This window comes from Colletotrichum abscissum, assembly GCF_030869225.1.
Source record: "Colletotrichum abscissum strain IMI 504890 chromosome Unknown Scaffold_2.1, whole genome shotgun sequence".
Taxonomy (NCBI): Eukaryota; Fungi; Ascomycota; class Sordariomycetes; order Glomerellales; family Glomerellaceae; genus Colletotrichum; species Colletotrichum abscissum.
The window spans coordinates 1,975,641-1,992,102 of NW_026850098.1; the positions used below are offsets into that span (position 1 = coordinate 1,975,641).

General features: G+C 55.1%; 6 protein-coding genes across 6 annotated transcripts; 3 read left to right on the forward strand and 3 right to left on the reverse strand.

The window, feature by feature from the left end:
- Positions 1-1,617: 1,617 nt before the first annotated feature.
- On the reverse strand, positions 1,618-2,943 carry CABS01_01302 (DNA repair protein rad10; the record flags this gene model as incomplete). The annotated part of the gene is made up of 2 exons (XM_060534682.1): positions 1,618-2,494; positions 2,579-2,943. The coding sequence occupies 2 exons, from the start codon at positions 2,941-2,943 to the stop codon at positions 1,618-1,620; spliced, it is 1,242 nt and encodes a 413-aa protein (XP_060401760.1).
- A 628-nt stretch (positions 2,944-3,571) lies between these two features.
- CABS01_01303 (uncharacterized protein) lies at positions 3,572-4,867 on the reverse strand (the record flags this gene model as incomplete). The annotated part of the gene is made up of 1 exon (XM_060534683.1): positions 3,572-4,867. One exon carries the CDS (start codon positions 4,865-4,867, stop codon positions 3,572-3,574), a length of 1,296 nt encoding a protein of 431 aa, XP_060401761.1.
- Positions 4,868-6,949: 2,082 nt separating this feature from the next.
- CABS01_01304 (uncharacterized protein) lies at positions 6,950-7,957 on the forward strand (the record flags this gene model as incomplete). The annotated part of the gene is made up of 1 exon (XM_060534684.1): positions 6,950-7,957. One exon carries the CDS (start codon positions 6,950-6,952, stop codon positions 7,955-7,957), a length of 1,008 nt encoding a protein of 335 aa, XP_060401762.1.
- A 1,472-nt stretch (positions 7,958-9,429) lies between these two features.
- On the forward strand, positions 9,430-10,862 carry CABS01_01305 (mandelate racemase/muconate lactonizing enzyme domain-containing protein; the record flags this gene model as incomplete). Its single annotated transcript, XM_060534685.1, has 2 exons — positions 9,430-9,588; positions 9,666-10,862. 2 exons carry the CDS (start codon positions 9,430-9,432, stop codon positions 10,860-10,862), a joined length of 1,356 nt encoding a protein of 451 aa, XP_060401763.1.
- Positions 10,863-11,969: 1,107 nt separating this feature from the next.
- Positions 11,970-13,830, forward strand: CABS01_01306 (spermine/spermidine synthase; the record flags this gene model as incomplete). Its single annotated transcript, XM_060534686.1, has 3 exons — positions 11,970-12,997; positions 13,056-13,359; positions 13,426-13,830. The coding sequence occupies 3 exons, from the start codon at positions 11,970-11,972 to the stop codon at positions 13,828-13,830; spliced, it is 1,737 nt and encodes a 578-aa protein (XP_060401764.1).
- A 326-nt stretch (positions 13,831-14,156) lies between these two features.
- On the reverse strand, positions 14,157-15,087 carry CABS01_01307 (flavin-nucleotide-binding protein; the record flags this gene model as incomplete). The annotated part of the gene is made up of 2 exons (XM_060534687.1): positions 14,157-14,947; positions 15,021-15,087. The coding sequence occupies 2 exons, from the start codon at positions 15,085-15,087 to the stop codon at positions 14,157-14,159; spliced, it is 858 nt and encodes a 285-aa protein (XP_060401765.1).
- Positions 15,088-16,462: the final 1,375 nt, after the last annotated feature.

Here is a 16,462-nt window from a genome sequence, read left to right on the forward strand (position 1 = left end):
ACATGGTAAGTGGTCCTCGCGATCCGGTGTCTTTCCCTTCCCATCTCCGGCTCATCTTCGCCCTCCTGATTATTGTTCCTTTCGATACCACCCTCCGCCTCCCCAAAGTCCCACCACCACCCCAGTAGAATGAGACTATGAGTGCATCTAACACCCAGGAGTCAGACGAACTGTTCTTATTCGAACGGGGGTTACACCATTGGTAGGGCGAGTGATGAGCCGTCCACGCGGGCCGAGTCCGCTGGTGGCCGTAATGACTGGCATCAAACACGCGCAGAGAAGATCTTGCCCAGGTTCGTCGCTGCTCATCTCGAAATGGCAAAGTCACCAGGCACGGACGTCCCTGGTGAATCAAGCACGTGCGGAGCAGCTGTTGGGGGGAAACTTGGGAAAGGCCCCTTGCCCAGTGAGTGCTACCCAAAGTTAAATGCAGCGTTGCGTTGCAGTTGCAGTTGCATACGGGCAGATGAAGTCAAGGAAACAAATGCTGGCGAGTTGCAATACCCGAGCCTCCGAGGGATAGAAATGAGGGGATGTTCTGGGCCCTCGTACAATGCCCCGACCACAAGGTATTGTAAGTTGTAAACTTGTTGACCTTCCGTATGAGGCAGTGTCTCCTCGGGACTTTGGAGATGCGCTTCAACCGAGAGTCAATTTGCATGGCCTCCAGATATTGACCGACTGCGGCCTTTGGCCTTGGCGCGGGCGGATCAGAAGACTGCTTGGTTGTGCCGACGGCCGCTATACCCGGCTTAATCTAGCCGGGGATGATCGGAGCTACTGATCATTGGATCTCGGAGGCTCTGCATGCTCGGCGTCGATGCAGTGCCTATTTGATTTTCATGTAAGAGCAAGGAGTAGCGCATCAATAGTTTTAGTCCTTTGGCAAGTTGCCCAAGAGTTACACAAACCAAAGATCAAATGTCAATCGTGATAGGGAGACATGGCGCGGCGTCAGAACTAAGGTCCGCCAGCTCGTCCCATGTCAACCACTTGACTTGGTCAGAAGGGTGACATTGGAGAAATAACAGATGCGTGCGTGACGATCTTCATCTCCAACTCTTGACTTTGAGTTCGGTACCTGCAAATCCGTGTCGAGGCCGCCCCCGCACTGCGCGAACCCGCGAACACGACCTCTATTGAGCACAGCATACAGTCCCCCACCTGCTCTGTTGATACGCCAAAGGCAGCGTTGGAAATTCTAGGTAGATCTGACTTGGATGGCATGCTTCTACAGACGGGCTTCGCTTTCCTACCGGGCGAATCGTCTGATGAATGCATCCTGTTTCCCGGTCGGCATCGTCGTGATTGGCCCACCGACGAAGCAAGGGTCGCTTCAGAAGTACGCAAAGTTTACTTCGTCGTTTGATTCGTTCTTCCTCTCGAAGCCGCATTTATGCTCTTCTTCGAATCCCAACGAGTCATGGAGTTTCCTATTTCTTATGCGAAAGGTGCCTCGCGGAACACCTAGGGAAAATGCCATACACGCGAATCCGTCTCTTGTAAGGTGTGCCGTCCTTTCGAAACGTCGATTAGACTTTAACCCACAGTCTCCAAGGCTGTGTCGTGTTTCTGGGGCTGTACGAAAAAGCGAGATAGCCTAGAGAATACAGGTATTCAGCCCTGCTTCCGCAACTTTGCGAGTGCGGCCGCGACCCCGTCTGTAAGTGCATCGTCTTTCGCACTTGCGCTGTCAATTTGTTTCGTCTGCGTCTGCGCCTGCACCGGCGTCTGTGCTTGTGCTTGTGCTTGCACCTCAGCAGTCCGCCTTGATTCCTCAATAGCGGCGGCGATCATCGCCTCTTCATCGTCCTCGTCGAGATCCGGATTGCCTCTCTCCAAGGCGGCAGGCCTCTTGGGCTGGGTTGTCGTTGGCGTGCCCACTGCAGGTGAGCCTCTCGATGAGTCTCTCATAGACATCTCACGAAGCGGGACCCTGCTGAGAGGCACAGCTTGATCCAACCTCGATGCTTGCGACGGCCTCCCGTCCTCGGTGCGGTCCGATCGATCCAGCTGTCGCTTGCCAGATTTTTGTGCTCGGAAAGGCTCCTCGACAGCCTTGACCCATTTGTTGACCTTGACAGCGCCCCAGCCAGCTAGCAGGCCAATCTCCTCGGGATTCGCATTGATGGCGTTCTTCAAGCTACCAAAGTTACTGACCAGGGCAACGGCATCCGACTTGTTGACGCTCCTGGGAACGGTGACGAACTCGACGAGCTTCTCCGCATACGTTGACGCTTGTTGGCCGCGGATGGCGTTGAAATTGGCGTGCTCGTACGACTTGTACAGCTCGAGGTATCGCGCGGCCTCGGCGGCTGACCAGCAAAGAATGAGGGTGACGTTGTTGACCAATGAGGTCTTGGACAACTCGCGCAAGACCTCCTCGTGGTTTGGAATATCAACCATAGTCAGTACGAGACGTAGGTTGTATTTCCCTTGAAGATTCCTGATTCTCGTATGGATATACTCGGGATGGAGGCGGTGGTACTTCAGACTGAATGCAGATACGGGTTAGCATGCCTGCCATTAAGGTAGGAAGGTAGGTAGCTTGAGGGAATTGGTTGAGTAGTGAACCTACCTCAGAAACAATGCACATGTCGTCAAACCAAGACCGTAGTCACCCAGAATATCGCTGTACTCCCATGGCATCGACTTGAGAGATGCGAGCACCGGGTTGCCCCTCTGCCGTGGAGACACGAGAATGGCCGAGCCGGATCCTCGCTGGGGAAGGGCCTGGGGAGTCGGTTGGACAATCTTGCCGCTCGCAGAAGCATTTGCGGGCGGTGGTCTATCCAAGCGCTGCGGTGTCGGCTGCTGTATCTTCTGCGGTGTCGGTTGCTGCACACGGGGACGAGATGTTTGAGCCTCGGGGCGTGAAGGTGCTGGGTTCGAAGATGCGAGAGCGGCCAGGAAGTCTTCGTCGGCACCGAAATCGTCGTCCATGATTGGTGATTCTACGTATTTGCCCAATTGCTTGTATGTTGAGGAATCGGAAACCGGGCTCTGTCTGTGCCACGGTGCACGGCGTGGAGAACAGGAGGATGACAATACGACTGGTGATGTTGAACGAGGCAAAGAAAGTGCACGCGGTGAGAGTCGCGTCTGCGGAAGCTAAGGTATGGATCTGTAATACGTAGTAGAACGTAGCTCACCTTTGGCGGGGTCTGGTAACCAACGCAGTGGTGACTACAGCGGGCCACACGCCCTTAACGGCAATTGATGATGCCATCGAATTCGGCACCTCAGCAAAACTGTCAAACTGGTGGGGTCATTCATGCCATTCACCTCGCCTTTACTCCGTAGACTACTTACTCATTGAAACCATGAAGCAATAGTATTTCAAATGCCTCACATCTTAAGTTCTTCTCATTTTCAGATTTGAACTGAAGTGAACTGGTATTGAATTTGATACTGTTGTTCTTTTTACCCGGTTTAAGGTACTCTTACTCAGACATGCCGTGTCCGAACCTATTTCAACTCCAACGCCGTTGCCCTAACCTTGCGGGTGTTTCCGTACCCAAGTTAACTAACAGTAGATCATCCGTCATCCGTCCTTGTTTCCTAGCCCCGATTATGCTTCATCGTAGTTGCTCCCGCGAGAAGCCGCATCACTCGTCATCTGGTCATGAAGGTTATAGAGAGCCTTCAACCAGGTATCAAACACCGTTTCCAGGTTCTGCGCGTCATCTGTCTGCCTCCTCGCTTCTAGAACCTGGTCCCTCAGCCTCTCGTAGGCTTCGATCATGACCCAGACCTGCAGAGACGAGACGTCTGTCCCCGTCTTGTGCGAGTTGTCCAACATGCTCGTCGAGAGCTCACGCGTCAAGAGGTCCATTGCAATCTGCAGGCTCAGGTTCTGATTCGACCCTCCTTGGGAGGACGAATTGCGATTCAATCGGGCGCGATTCCGCGGCGGGGGCGGGGGTGTCAACGACGGTTCTGGTGAGAATGACAGGGGCTTGAAGTAGATCGCTTCCTCATCGAATGCAACCAGCGTACCATCATCAGACCGCGGTGACCTGGAATACGCCGCCGATGCACGGCGCAACGGCGCCGGTGCCGGCGAAAATATGTCTCGGCGGAGCTGCTCTGCGGGTGTCTCACCGGCGCTGTGGCGTGACCGGGTAGTGGAGGAGGAAATCTGGCTGTGCAAAGATTGTCGTGATGGGAAGGGATCAGAGTGGGCGTCAGTGTATATTGAGCTGGCGTCCTGGGTCTCGAGGAGATCTCGGTACTGGTTCGCAATCAGGTCGACGCTTGTGACTTTTTCGGCGGTTTTGGCACTCCTCCCATAGCTTGCCTTTTCCAGCTGGCCAATGGCGTAGATGGGCGTCTTTGCATGGCGTCTCATGCTCGATCTCGTGCTAATTGACGAGGTCGGTGAGCTGAGTGAGCTGTCGAGAGAGGGCCTCGGCGTTAAATTGCTGACGGCGAGGTGTGAGAATTCTGGAATGATGGCCGGCGCTGGTGGTGTTGTGTCGAATGAGACTTTTCGTGGTTTTTCTGGGGTTCTTGGTCTCGCTGGTAGGGGCTTTGATTTTGACTGTGATTTGGACTGTGGTTTTGATTGCGATTTTGATGTCGGATCTTGAACAGCGTTGCTGTCTCCGAGATATGCGTGCCACTTTGCATCGCTCAGGTCTGGTGACAAACGCAAGGAAGGTTGGCCGATGGTTCCGGCTTGCTGGGCAGCTACTGCCACCCCGGTATTGAGTTTGTTTGATGCCACGGGGTCGATAGGTGCAGGACGTCGGATGGACAGGAGCTTCTTTTGCAATCTGCGCCGTAAGCGTTGTGGAGGTTCCGGCGGGTTGTTTGATATTGGGGCTGGCGGTGCCAGTGACTGTGCATGAGAACGGCGATCCATGTTGTTCTGGTTGGAGTAGCTATGGTGGGAAAGTGATGAGGCTACGCTGGGTGAGAGAATACTGCGATGAGAAGCGGTATTAAGCCGTTTTTTGGTCTGGTAGTGTAGCAATACCAATGGTTGTGGTAGGAGAGTTATCTAGGGTTTGTACCAAGTCATATATGGGTTGGTTGAAGTTCGCAGTCTGCTGAATTCATGACTCTCTGTGAGCGGCAAATGACGTCTCGGGGAATCAAAATTGAGCGTGAGAAAATGGGCTGTTCCATGCACCTGTTGGTTTGTGGGTGTGAGGGGATAGCAAGAGGGAGGGATTGTTATAGCATGGAGGAGGGCAAAAGGCAGAGTCAGCGCAGGTATCCACGCGCATGGAGGTCGGGATATGCATGTACGATGATGGAGGCTTTGAGAACTCGACGAGGCAGAGCTCAAAACCGGATTCCCACTGGACGAGCGGGCCACCAGGCATGAAGCGGGCAGTGGGAGAGCAAAAAGGTTAAAGAGGTTACAGAGGAGGGCATACGGGGATGGTGTGTGCAAGGTGTGCAAGGGAATGCAAGGAAAGGTAGTGTAGGGTAAGAATGAGATGCCTCAACTCTGCTGCGTCTGCGATGCGAGGCAAGGCAGGGTAAGCTAAGCTCAGAATGATGTGAGGTTGGGACAACACATCGCAGTTGGCTGGGCCTGGACAAGGTAGCCATGCGTTCCTGTTTGCTTCTTCTACCTTACGCAGTAGTGGCAGTGGAGAGTGGATATGGAGAAGAACCACCCGAAGGTCGAGACTCGAGGCGAAGCGTTCAAATTCCCGCTCTGTCTGTTGGTGTCACGGTGTTTGCGGCGTGTGCCATGAGCAGTCACTGCAAGTCAGTCAGTCACTGTCAGTTAGTTGAGAAAAAACATGGATGGAGAGGATGGAACGTCGAGGGCATCCTTGCTGAGCCCACGTCATCGTATCCCACCTTTGCAACATATGCCCCAAGAAACTCGAGGGAAAAGGTGGTCGAGGCTCTGACCGGTCAGGGATGTGGCCTGGGGGGTTGGTGGGCTGTCCCGATCGCTGGCAGGGGTCACATCTCAACTCGCATTCGCTCAACGGTGGGCTGTGTGACTGTGAGAATGGCTGCCATTGCAATGGATGGACGGCATGTTGGATGGTTCGCGGTGAGCGGGAGTGAGTTCGGAGTTGGGGTCAGAGATTAGACGGGTGGCATCGGGGGAGCAGTGGTGAGATCTTGCGAGTAGCCTATCGTAGTGATGGGATGTTTTCTTTATAGTGATTCTCAGTCGAAGTCCTCTCTTGATGATCTTGTGGTGACATTTCTTTGCAAGTTGCTGATGGTAAGAAATTGCAACTGCATCTCTACTTTACATGAAAGTGTACGTACTGATGAATACAAGTACGTAGGAACCCCATGTACGTACCTACTATCGACAATCAGGCGCTCGGGTCAGGCAAAGACCAAAGGGCAGGCGGAAAGTCGGAAGGCTCCCGTCTTGCCCGTCGCCGTGTGGTGGATTGGCCCATGTCATCGAAAAGCCTCACCACTTTGGTGTTCGCAGTAGTGACATATTCCCAGCTCCCACATCCTCCCACCCGTACCACCTTCAACCCTGATCTTACGTCCGCCACTTTGTCCCTTCGCGGCTTGCCTCCTCCACCTCGAGGCTACACATCCCAACGCCGTGGCCACAATGAGCCAATCAACGATTGCAATTTTCCCCGCGTTCTCTTGTCTGCGTTGAATCGTCCTCGAGCCACCAACATTTGCCCTACCGCCTCCGTCTGTTGTTCGGTTGTTCCCCCCCCCTCCCCATCTTCAGCTGCAATTCATTCGCCTTCTCAACCAACAAACCTTTTCAGCAGTCCGAGATCGACAGCCATCCCGAAAACTCGCCTCCCGAACCCCTCCAACATTGTCCAAGCATCCCGGACTGCGCTCCGGCATTGGACGACAATCATCCGTCTTCGCCATCTCATCCATCAACCTTCATCTAAAAGTCAATGGGCATTGGCATCGGCATCGGCTACACCACCTACACGACCCTACAATACCTTATCTCACCTTATCATCATCATCATAAGCCATGAATGACTTTGCTCTTTTCCCCAATCTACCTCTGGAGCTGCAAGACAAGGTTTGGGAGGCTGCCCTTCCCCCGCCCGCCCCGACCGCTTTCCATGTTCAACTGGCCCGCCATCCTATGGGCCGCACCGAGGATGGCTCCATCGACCGCTACAATGTCAAAGATAGAGTTCTTCTCTACAGACTTCGCACCTCTGGATCCCCTCATCTCTCGGATCGCGACTGCGTCATGTCCACTCTCTTTGGCATGCTTTTCGCCTGCCATCGATCCTATCGTGTAGCAACACGCGCCCTCAAATTCATCAAACCCTCTCACCCATTTCTTCTTCGAGGCGGTGATTCATCCTCCTACACCCTCATACTTCGAGGTGGCGATTCCCTGGGCGCATACCACATGGAAGTTGACGCCATGCGGGATCTCATCATTCTCAATACTGGATGGCAGTGGCCCTGCCGTCTGATCAGTACTGCCGGCGTTTTTCGTCTTCATGTGCCAACACCGCTGCGCTGTCTGGCTCTCGCCTGGCCTGGGCCTCACCAAGTCGGCCCGTCTGACGGCCGAAGTTCATTCTACAATTCCGAGGCTTTGAACGGCCTGCTAACCTTGTGGGGCTCCCGTACTCTCCGTGCTCTCTACGTTGTCGTGGATCCGGCTCATCTGCGGGAGGCGGAGAAACCGTGGCCCGCTTGGGGTAATCGATGGAGTGTGCCGATGTACGCAGGCTCTGACACTATACTAGAGGACTACTTGGCGTCTTTTGAGGTTGATGCAAGTAGTCAGACACAATACCTCTTCCAACGTGGAAACCGTCGGTACTTTGAAGTCTCGGCCGAGCAAGTGGCGCGGTCCGGTGGTCTCGGAGAGGTCGTCGAGCTTCTCGAATCAGCTCGTAGGCGTCTCACCCCTACCGTCAGCCAGGGCATTCATCAAGAACATCTCACCCAAGCACTAGAGAGCGAGACAGTGCCATGCAGATGTAGGATCCTCTCTTGGCAGCAATCGCCTTAGATGATACGGTACGCCGCCCTTGGGTCCCCTGCCAAGTCCCACATTGCATCGTGCACCATCTTTGGCGGGATATGCAAACTCCATGCCTTGTCTTTCGCATGGTCGTTGTTGATCTTAAAGTCAACATCAAGAATTTGATCCGGTGTCAGAGAACAATGCACACAACTGCGTTCTCCTACGTCAAGCTTGAAGACCGGGTCAAGGAGATCCCGATGGGAGAGCTATAGCCAGTAATGAATGAACGATTCTATCAGCGTTTTGCCGAAGCCAGCCACGTATGAAGTAAATCCTACGGCTGGATTTGCAAGATGGAAACGGAAGAAGTGTAAGAATATCACGAGGTTCGTGAGAGTATTCGAGTATTCGGGTATCTGAAAGGACGCGGGTCTAGCTAAAGGACACACTGAACTGGCGCCCTTTCAACTATACATCTCACCACCACAACCTTACCGAACAGACGTTTTGAAGGGACAACCTTTTGAGAGAACAACTATGGGTACAGTCCAATGTGCGAGAAATCCGATTGTCTGGCACTTTATTCGCCAATGCCGCCAAGTCAGCTCGATGGGCGCAAACGCAGAGTGAATGAACCCTTGGCGGTGAGATGCCGTCTAGAGCCGTTCTGCATATACTTTACGGAGAATTACCTACGTGCGTGCGTTAGATGAAATTCATCACGGCTAAGGACGCAACATCAAATTCTCCAGCCACACAAACCCCGAATGACAGGGAACTACTTCGTAGAGAACCTGTCTGATCGGATTCTTCCAATCTCATTCGCTCCCCCCACCCAACACCCACGAACATCGTCAACATCTGCAGTAGAAGGCTAGAGGCCAGAATTGGGAGGCCTGGGGGTCTGGCGGAGTGTATACCGAGCACGAGGCACGCTAACTTATCCAGGCGGAGGAATTCTTCCATCAATCAGAGGCCGCAAAGGGGATGGGTCCGAAGCCGGCTCGGCCTGGCGAACCCCCCGCGCTGGCACGCCGTCTCTGGGCCGGGTTGTTTTCTACTGCCAAGCCCCACCGAAAGGGACCCTCTCCGGCGCATGCCCCTCCAAGCCCTCCACTGAAGGCCCCTCCCCCTCCTTCCCCCTACCCCTCCATTCTTCCGTCTCCCCCTCATGCTGTTGCTACGAGCAACTATCCCCTCCTCCGCCTCCGGCCCAAACTCCAGACTCGGGGTAAGGCAAAAAAGTGAGCGAGGTGGAAAAAAGTAGAGGGTTGTGGCCCGTGAGTGGTCTAGCCATTGGCAAAGGCGGGGAGGGGAAGGTGGGAGAAGAAACGCATCGTCGGAGGCTATAAAGGTCTCAAATCTCTCTGCCCGTTACTGTGTAGTGTAATAATTCCCTCTATTCTTCCCTCCTCCCTCCTCCAATCTTCTTGCTGTCTACTCTCCTTTCTCCAAGAATCACGGCCCGTGTTTCTCTCTAGTTGTTCATTGTTCCCGTTCTGAGACAGTTGCCCATCATGAGTCTCGATATTACCATCACAGGGTGGCAGACGCGCGATGTGCGCTTCCCTACTTCCCTGGACAAGACCGGTTCCGATGCCATGAACGCTGCTGGTGACTACTCTGCCGCCTACTGCATTCTCGAGACCGACTCCAAGTACTCTGGCCACGGCATGGTATGTTTTCCCCTTTCCCTAATCCCAAATCCATCTCAGTCTCGTAAAGTCGCTCACCCCTCTTTCTCCCTTGCCAGACCTTCACAATCGGACGAGGAAACGATATCGTCTGCAAGGCCATCGACTACCTGGTTGAGAGAATCAAGGGCAAGAAGCTGTCAGACCTCGTCTCAAATTGGGGCCAGACCTGGAGATACCTCGTCAACGACAGCCAGCTGAGATGGATCGGTCCTGAGAAGGGTGTCATCCATCTGGCCCTCGGCTCCGTTGTCAACGCCATCTGGGATCTGTGGGCCAAGGTCCTCGGCAAGCCTGTCTGGCGCATCGTCGCCGACATGTCTCCCGAGGAGTTTGTCGCCTGCATTGACTTCCGTTACATCACCGACGCCATCACCCCCGAGGAGGCCATCCAGCTGCTCAAGGAGCAGGAGCCCACAAAGGCACAGCGCATCAAGGACGCCGAGAACAGCCGCGCCGTTCCGGCCTACACCACCAGCGCCGGCTGGCTCGGCTACGGCGAGGACAAGATGAAGGGCCTCCTCCAAGAGACCCTCGGCAAGGGATACCGCCACTTCAAGCTCAAGGTGGGCAGCAGCGTCGAGCAGGACAAGAGGCGCCTGAGCATCGCCCGCGAGGTCATTGGCTACGACAGCGGCAACATCCTCATGGTCGACGCCAACCAGGTTTGGTCCGTGCCCGAAGCCATCGAGTACATGAAGCAGCTCAAGGAGTTCAAGCCCTGGTTCATCGAGGAGCCCACCTCCCCCGACGACATCCTCGGCCACAAAGCCATCCGCGAGGCCCTCAAGCCCTACGGCATCGGCGTCGCCACCGGCGAGATGTGCCAGAACCGCGTCATCTTCAAGCAGCTCCTCATGTCGGGCGCCATCGACATTTGCCAGATCGACGCCTGCCGCATGGGCGGCGTCAACGAGGTCCTCGCCGTCCTGCTCATGGCCAAGAAGTTCAACGTGCCCATCGTCCCCCACTCGGGCGGCGTCGGCCTGCCCGAGTACACCCAGCACCTGAGCACCATCGACTACGTCGTCGTCAGCGGCAAGCTCTCCGTGCTCGAGTACGTCGACCACCTGCACGAGCACTTCCTCAACCCCTCCGTCATCAAGGACGGGTACTACCAGACACCCACCGAGCCCGGCTACAGCGTCGAGATGAAGGCGGACAGCATGGACCAGTACAGCTACCCCGGCAAGCAGGGCGTCAGCTGGTGGACCAGCGACGAGGCTAAGCCCATTATTGAGGGAGAGAAGATTTAAAGCGGGAGTTTTACGACTCTGGAGGGGTCGAGCAGAGTATAGATTGCTCGTCCGCAGGGAAACGATGGCATCCTGCATGGCTCGGCAGCCGCCGGCCATCCTGTGTTACCGACTTACGAGAAAAGGGGTCCGTCCAGGGAAGAAGGTCGGTCCGCAGGGCAACGATGGCATCCTGTATAGCCAATTCAAATGGCTATCCTGTGCAATTGGGCACAACAATCCAAAAAATTCGGGGGGTCTGGCGAACAGAGCCAGGCCGCAGGGCAACGATGGCATCCTGTATGGCGCAGCTTCAGCTCTGTGGCCATCCCTAATATCTAGCGTTTGATTTTGATTGATTTTCTTGCAAACCAAAAAAAAGGGGGTTTGGTCATAGGGACCATTCCGCAGGGCAACGATGGCATCTTGTATAGAAATGAGTCTAGAGGCTCTCTATCCCGTCACAATAGCTACATAATGAGACAATTCTCTATGAGATACTGATCCTGGATCTTATGTGATTTTGGCTGATTATATCTGGCATAATATGTGAGAGAGTGAAAGTGAAGGTTAAGAAAGCCCCCAAGGTGAATGTTGTGAATGAGGTAACTGAAGAGTGAGAGTGAGCAGTGCACCGCCACATACACAATCAGTCAGCCACGCAAAGCTCACAGATCCGAAGCTCGCGCCACACAAGTGGCCCCAGAAATGATTTTAAGGAGGGAGCTACGGATACGGAGCAAATAAGGAGACGTTTCAAAACGGCAACCAGACAAAACCCCCTTCCTGCCCACAGCGTTGTGTCGCATCGCAAGTCGATGTGTCTTGAAGAAGTCTGAGCTCAAGAGAAACACGCCACGCGCGAGGGTGAAGAGGAAGACCAAGAGATCTTCGACAGCAGGCTGTTGAAATTGCCTGATAACATACCTTCTATTCCATACTTTACCCCACCGAATCGCTTGGAGAGCTTCCTGGGCGCTCATCCTCAGCATTTGTTAATTCATATTTGTATATTGAAATCATTTTCATCGTCACTCACTAACTCAGCTCACGTCTCATCCCACGACAACCTCACTCACTCTATCTCACACGACAGCCCCGGACACGCACACCCTCCCATTCACAACGATGCCGCCAAAGTCGACGGTCAAGATAGAGTCCGCTCCCGAGGGCTTCACGCCCGAACGGTTCGAAAAGGAGCTCAAGAGCCTCGCGGCAAAGGCAAAGGGCCAGACCAGAGGCAGATTCTACAAGCAGCAGGCCTCGGCGTATCTCAAGGCCACCATCCTCATCGCCCTCGCCGCCACCTACAGCAACGTCTCCCAGCTGGCCATGTCGCCCGTCTACGGCGCCATCCCGTCGTCGATATACCACGCCAAGCTCGTCATGGTCGCCTGCTTCTTTGGCTGGGCCGGCAACGTCGTCCTCAACCGCACTTTGCCTATTAACCCGGCCACCCTGCTGCCCGTCGTCGCCCTCTGCGTCCCCGCGATTCAGTACTACCTCTACCAGACCAGCGCTCTGCTGACTGCGTACTGGGGTCCCCTGGTCATGGAGGCCGTCACGCTGTTCCCCCTCGTCGTCATCTCGGTGAGCTGCGTGGCGACGGAGATGGAGAAGGTGAGCCTGTCCAAGCTGCCCAAGTTCCTCGCCGACGCCGCGCCGGGTCTGGGCTCCTGGGGCCTCTTCCGCTTCGTCGAGACGCTGTCGGGCGACTATCTGCAGACCTACGTCGGCCGGTCCTTCTTCCAGACGCGCATCGGCCTCGAGGCGCTGCTGGGCGCCGCATACGCCGTCTACGCCCCGTCCAAGCTGCTGCTTTTCACCGTCCCGGCCGTACTGCACACGGCGTTTTTGAACCCACATGCGCTGACGCCCATGGCTGCGGCTTCGCTCAACTCCACATTGCAGGCGGATAACTGGTTCCTGCTGGATCGCAAGGAGTCCGTCACGGGGTACGTCTCCGTGCTGGAGAGTATCAAGCACGGGTACCGTGTCATGCGGTGCGATCACTCGCTGCTCGGTGGCGAGTGGGTGAAGCACAAGGGTCCTCGCGTCGCGGAGCCTATCTATGGCGTCTTCGTCATGTTGGAGGCTGTTCGGCTCGTCAAAACGACCAAGGCTGTTCCCGACTCCAAGGCTAAGGCTCTGAACATGTAAGTCGTCGTTACATGAGAAAGGGACTCTACGGAACATGTACTAATGACATATCAGCGGCCTTGGTATCGGTACTACGCCAGCGGCTCTGGTCGCTCACGGCGTCGACACGACGATTGTCGAGATCGATCCCGTCGTGCACGAGTTTGCCTCAAAGTACTTCCAGCTGCCGTCCAACCACACACCCGTCATCGCGGACGCAGTAAGCTACACGCGCAAGCTCGCCGACGACCCGGACGCGAGGTTCGACTACATTGTCCACGACGTCTTCACCGGCGGCGCCGAGCCCGTGCCCCTCTTCACCCTCGAGTTCCTCCAGGGCCTTAACTCGCTCCTCAAGCCAGACGGTGCCATTGCAATTGTGAGTCACGTCCTTCGTTTACGCAACCCATTGTGTATAGTTCGTATGTACTCACGTTAGTCGTAGAACTACGCCGGCGACTTCCTCCACCCGGCCCCCAAACTCGTCGTGGACACAATCAGAGAGGTCTTCCCCTCCTGCCGCATCTTCCGCGAGTCGGAGCACCCTACCCCGGAGAAAATCGAGGAGGAGGGCCAGGATTTTACCAACATGGTGATCTTTTGCAAAAAGACGTCCGGGAAGCTCAAGTTCAGGGCCCCCGTTGAAGACGACTTCTTGGGCAGCCGCACCCGCCGCGCGTTCCTGATGCCGGCGCACGAGGTGTTTCCCAAGCACTTTTTGCAGGGGGATTACGGAATCTTGAGGGATAACAGCACGGAGCAGCTGACTAAATGGCACGAGAAGAGCGCGCTGGGGCATTGGGAGGTGATGCGGGTTGTGATGCCGGATAAGATTTGGGAGTTGTGGTGATTGTTCCTATTGTCGGGAAATGGTGTTTGCGCAAAAAGTCCGGATCAAGGGTGGGAATTGACGAACAGTCATTCCATTGGAGATGAGGAGTGCTTGTTCCCTGTACATATGGTACTCCGACATGTGTAATTATATTGGAATGGGTTAGAGCTGCGCGCCCCAACTACCAGGCTCACCTAGAAGAAACTGTTCTCTGAGTACAAAATGAAGCCGCTTTTTATCAAATACTTCTTCACATGTCCTTAGCATGCCTTCTGTACCCCATCAACTCATCACTCTGCACCACTTGTCGAAGCCCCTTCATCCTTCATCTCCATGATACTACCTCACTCATCCTCACCCCCGCTCTTCGCGACAACCTTCCTAGCAGCCTCAAAAGCAGCCTCCTTCGTCACCGCATTCGTCTCCCGCACATACTCCCCCAAATACCCAGGCACCTCCGCCACCTCATTATACGGCCCGGCCACAGGCTCCCCAAGAACCTGATAGACCGGCACGACCCCGGTCCACACCCTCCCCGTAACCTCCGCATCCTCTTTATCAGCCCTATCGTCCCCCGGCGGACCCTCGCGGATCTTGGCACTCCCCGTCGCGATGCGTACTTTGAGCACGCTCGTGGAGGATAACTCGCCCTTGTTGGGCGGCACGCGGGACGCCTCCCAGCGACCTGGGACGACGCCGTCCGTGATGAGCTGCATCGCGTAGAGGCGCTCCGCGGGGTCGGAGACGAGGGTCGCGTGGCCGAAGAGGACTGCGGAGCGGTAGTTGTAGCTGTGGGCGTTGGGGGTCAGGGCCAGGACGAGGCCGTCTAGGTGGGATGCTGCGATGCAGACGGGGAGGCCTGGAGAAGACGGAGTAGACGAGGTAGAAGAGGTAGAGGTGGACGTAGGAGAGGCGTCAGAGGGTTGACGGGAGATGTTTATGAGGCGGGAGGAGACGTAGCCGTGGAGGTAGAGGTCCAGGACGTCGCCTTCGTCGGCGGAGGGGCGGCAGAAGGAGCCCATTTGGCCGAGCATGGGGAGGATCGTGGGGAAGGGGGATTGCGGGTCGTTGAAGGAGACGTGGAGGATTGGGCTTGTGTTTATCATGGTGTGGATTGTGCGGAGGGCGTAAGATGCTGTGAGGTTGTGTTAGTTGATGACTTCGTGAAAAGGTTGTGAGATGAGAGGGAGAGTGAGAGTGAGGCATACCACGCGGGCTGTAGCGTTTGACGGTGCCATATGGCTCTTTGGGATACTCAAGTTCAGTGCGAGGCATGGTTGGATGCTATCTTCCTGTCGAGATGATTGATGAGATTGTTTGGTACGTTGGTGTTGCAACAAACGTCTAGTTCTAAAGCCACTACTAAATGACCTATTTGAGGTTGTCTGTCTCTCTTTGTATTATCATTCCCCCTTCTCCAATTTGATAACAAGAAACGCCCATCCAATGACACGACGAAGAGAAAACACGCCGTTTACGCCCGCCGTCATCCCGCGTAGACTTATTGACTCATTTGGGGCGAACCGGGCCGGGTGAGGTTCACTATGCCTTTCGGGCCCGGCTCCGAAAGGAAGAGAAGCCATGCGGAGTGAGGTGAGGTGATGTGATGGCGGGATCATGGAGGGAGGGGTTTAGCGGCACCGGCAAGCGGCATACCTGCACACGATGCAGTCCCACGCCAGACTAGATCGAGTAGGTCCAAGCAGCCACCTTGGTGTCTGTCAGGCTCCCGCTGTCAATAACCATTTACGTGTGGCGCGAAGGAGCTAGCGGCCATGCAAGATCTTGTGCTAAGGAGTGCTTGTCTTCAGTGATGACCTTTGCGGTCGTCGTCTGTGGACGAAGCGGCGCGGGACCCAAGTGAGCGGGCGGGGGCGGAATTACCGGATAAGGTGTGGAGGCGCGTCCCCGGTCAGGCTCTCGCTGATGTGGGATGGTCCACGGCTCTACGGATGGGAACCGGACATCTCGTGACTGGCATCTAAGTGTTGGAACAGGTAGTCTCATCCATCGCTTGAGTCAGCGGGGGAAGAGAATATTCCCAAACCCGCTCGAAACCTCAAAATGCCGTTGGGAAGAAGTGCCACAGCGAGACCAGTTTTTTCCAAAGCCCGACGGACTTGAGCCTGATCCTCGCCCCCAGGACTCAAGTCGGCAAAGGCTGTTTCTTTCCTTCCAGAGAACGTTTGTCCCAAAACCTTGGGCTACTGCCGATGCCCGAGACTGCAAAGTTTACCATCATCTGTATGTACGTGTAAGAGGAAGAAGAAGAGCGTTAGAGTTGAGGGCGGGGTAAAATGATGGATGGCGATCACGTTCGTCTCCTGGGGCCATCAGACGGGACAAGCTTCAGAACCTGAAGGTTTGTTTGCTATGCTTTGGTGCGTCCCCGAGTCCTTGAAAGTTGGAAGAATGAGAGGGAAGAATCGTTGAAGCAATCTTGTTCCTGCGCCGTCTAGATCTTGTTCCTACGCCGTCTACGCGCAGGAGTTTTTTTTTTTTTGCCTATTCTTCACGCCTCACTGGGCTCTTGTGATTCAATCTCCTGAAGCCGAGGCGCTGGTCCTCTTTGTGTGCTGTCATTATACAGCCAAGTACGTGTGGTTTATCTTACATGATATCGCACAGCTTCGCCTCATTGATGGCATAT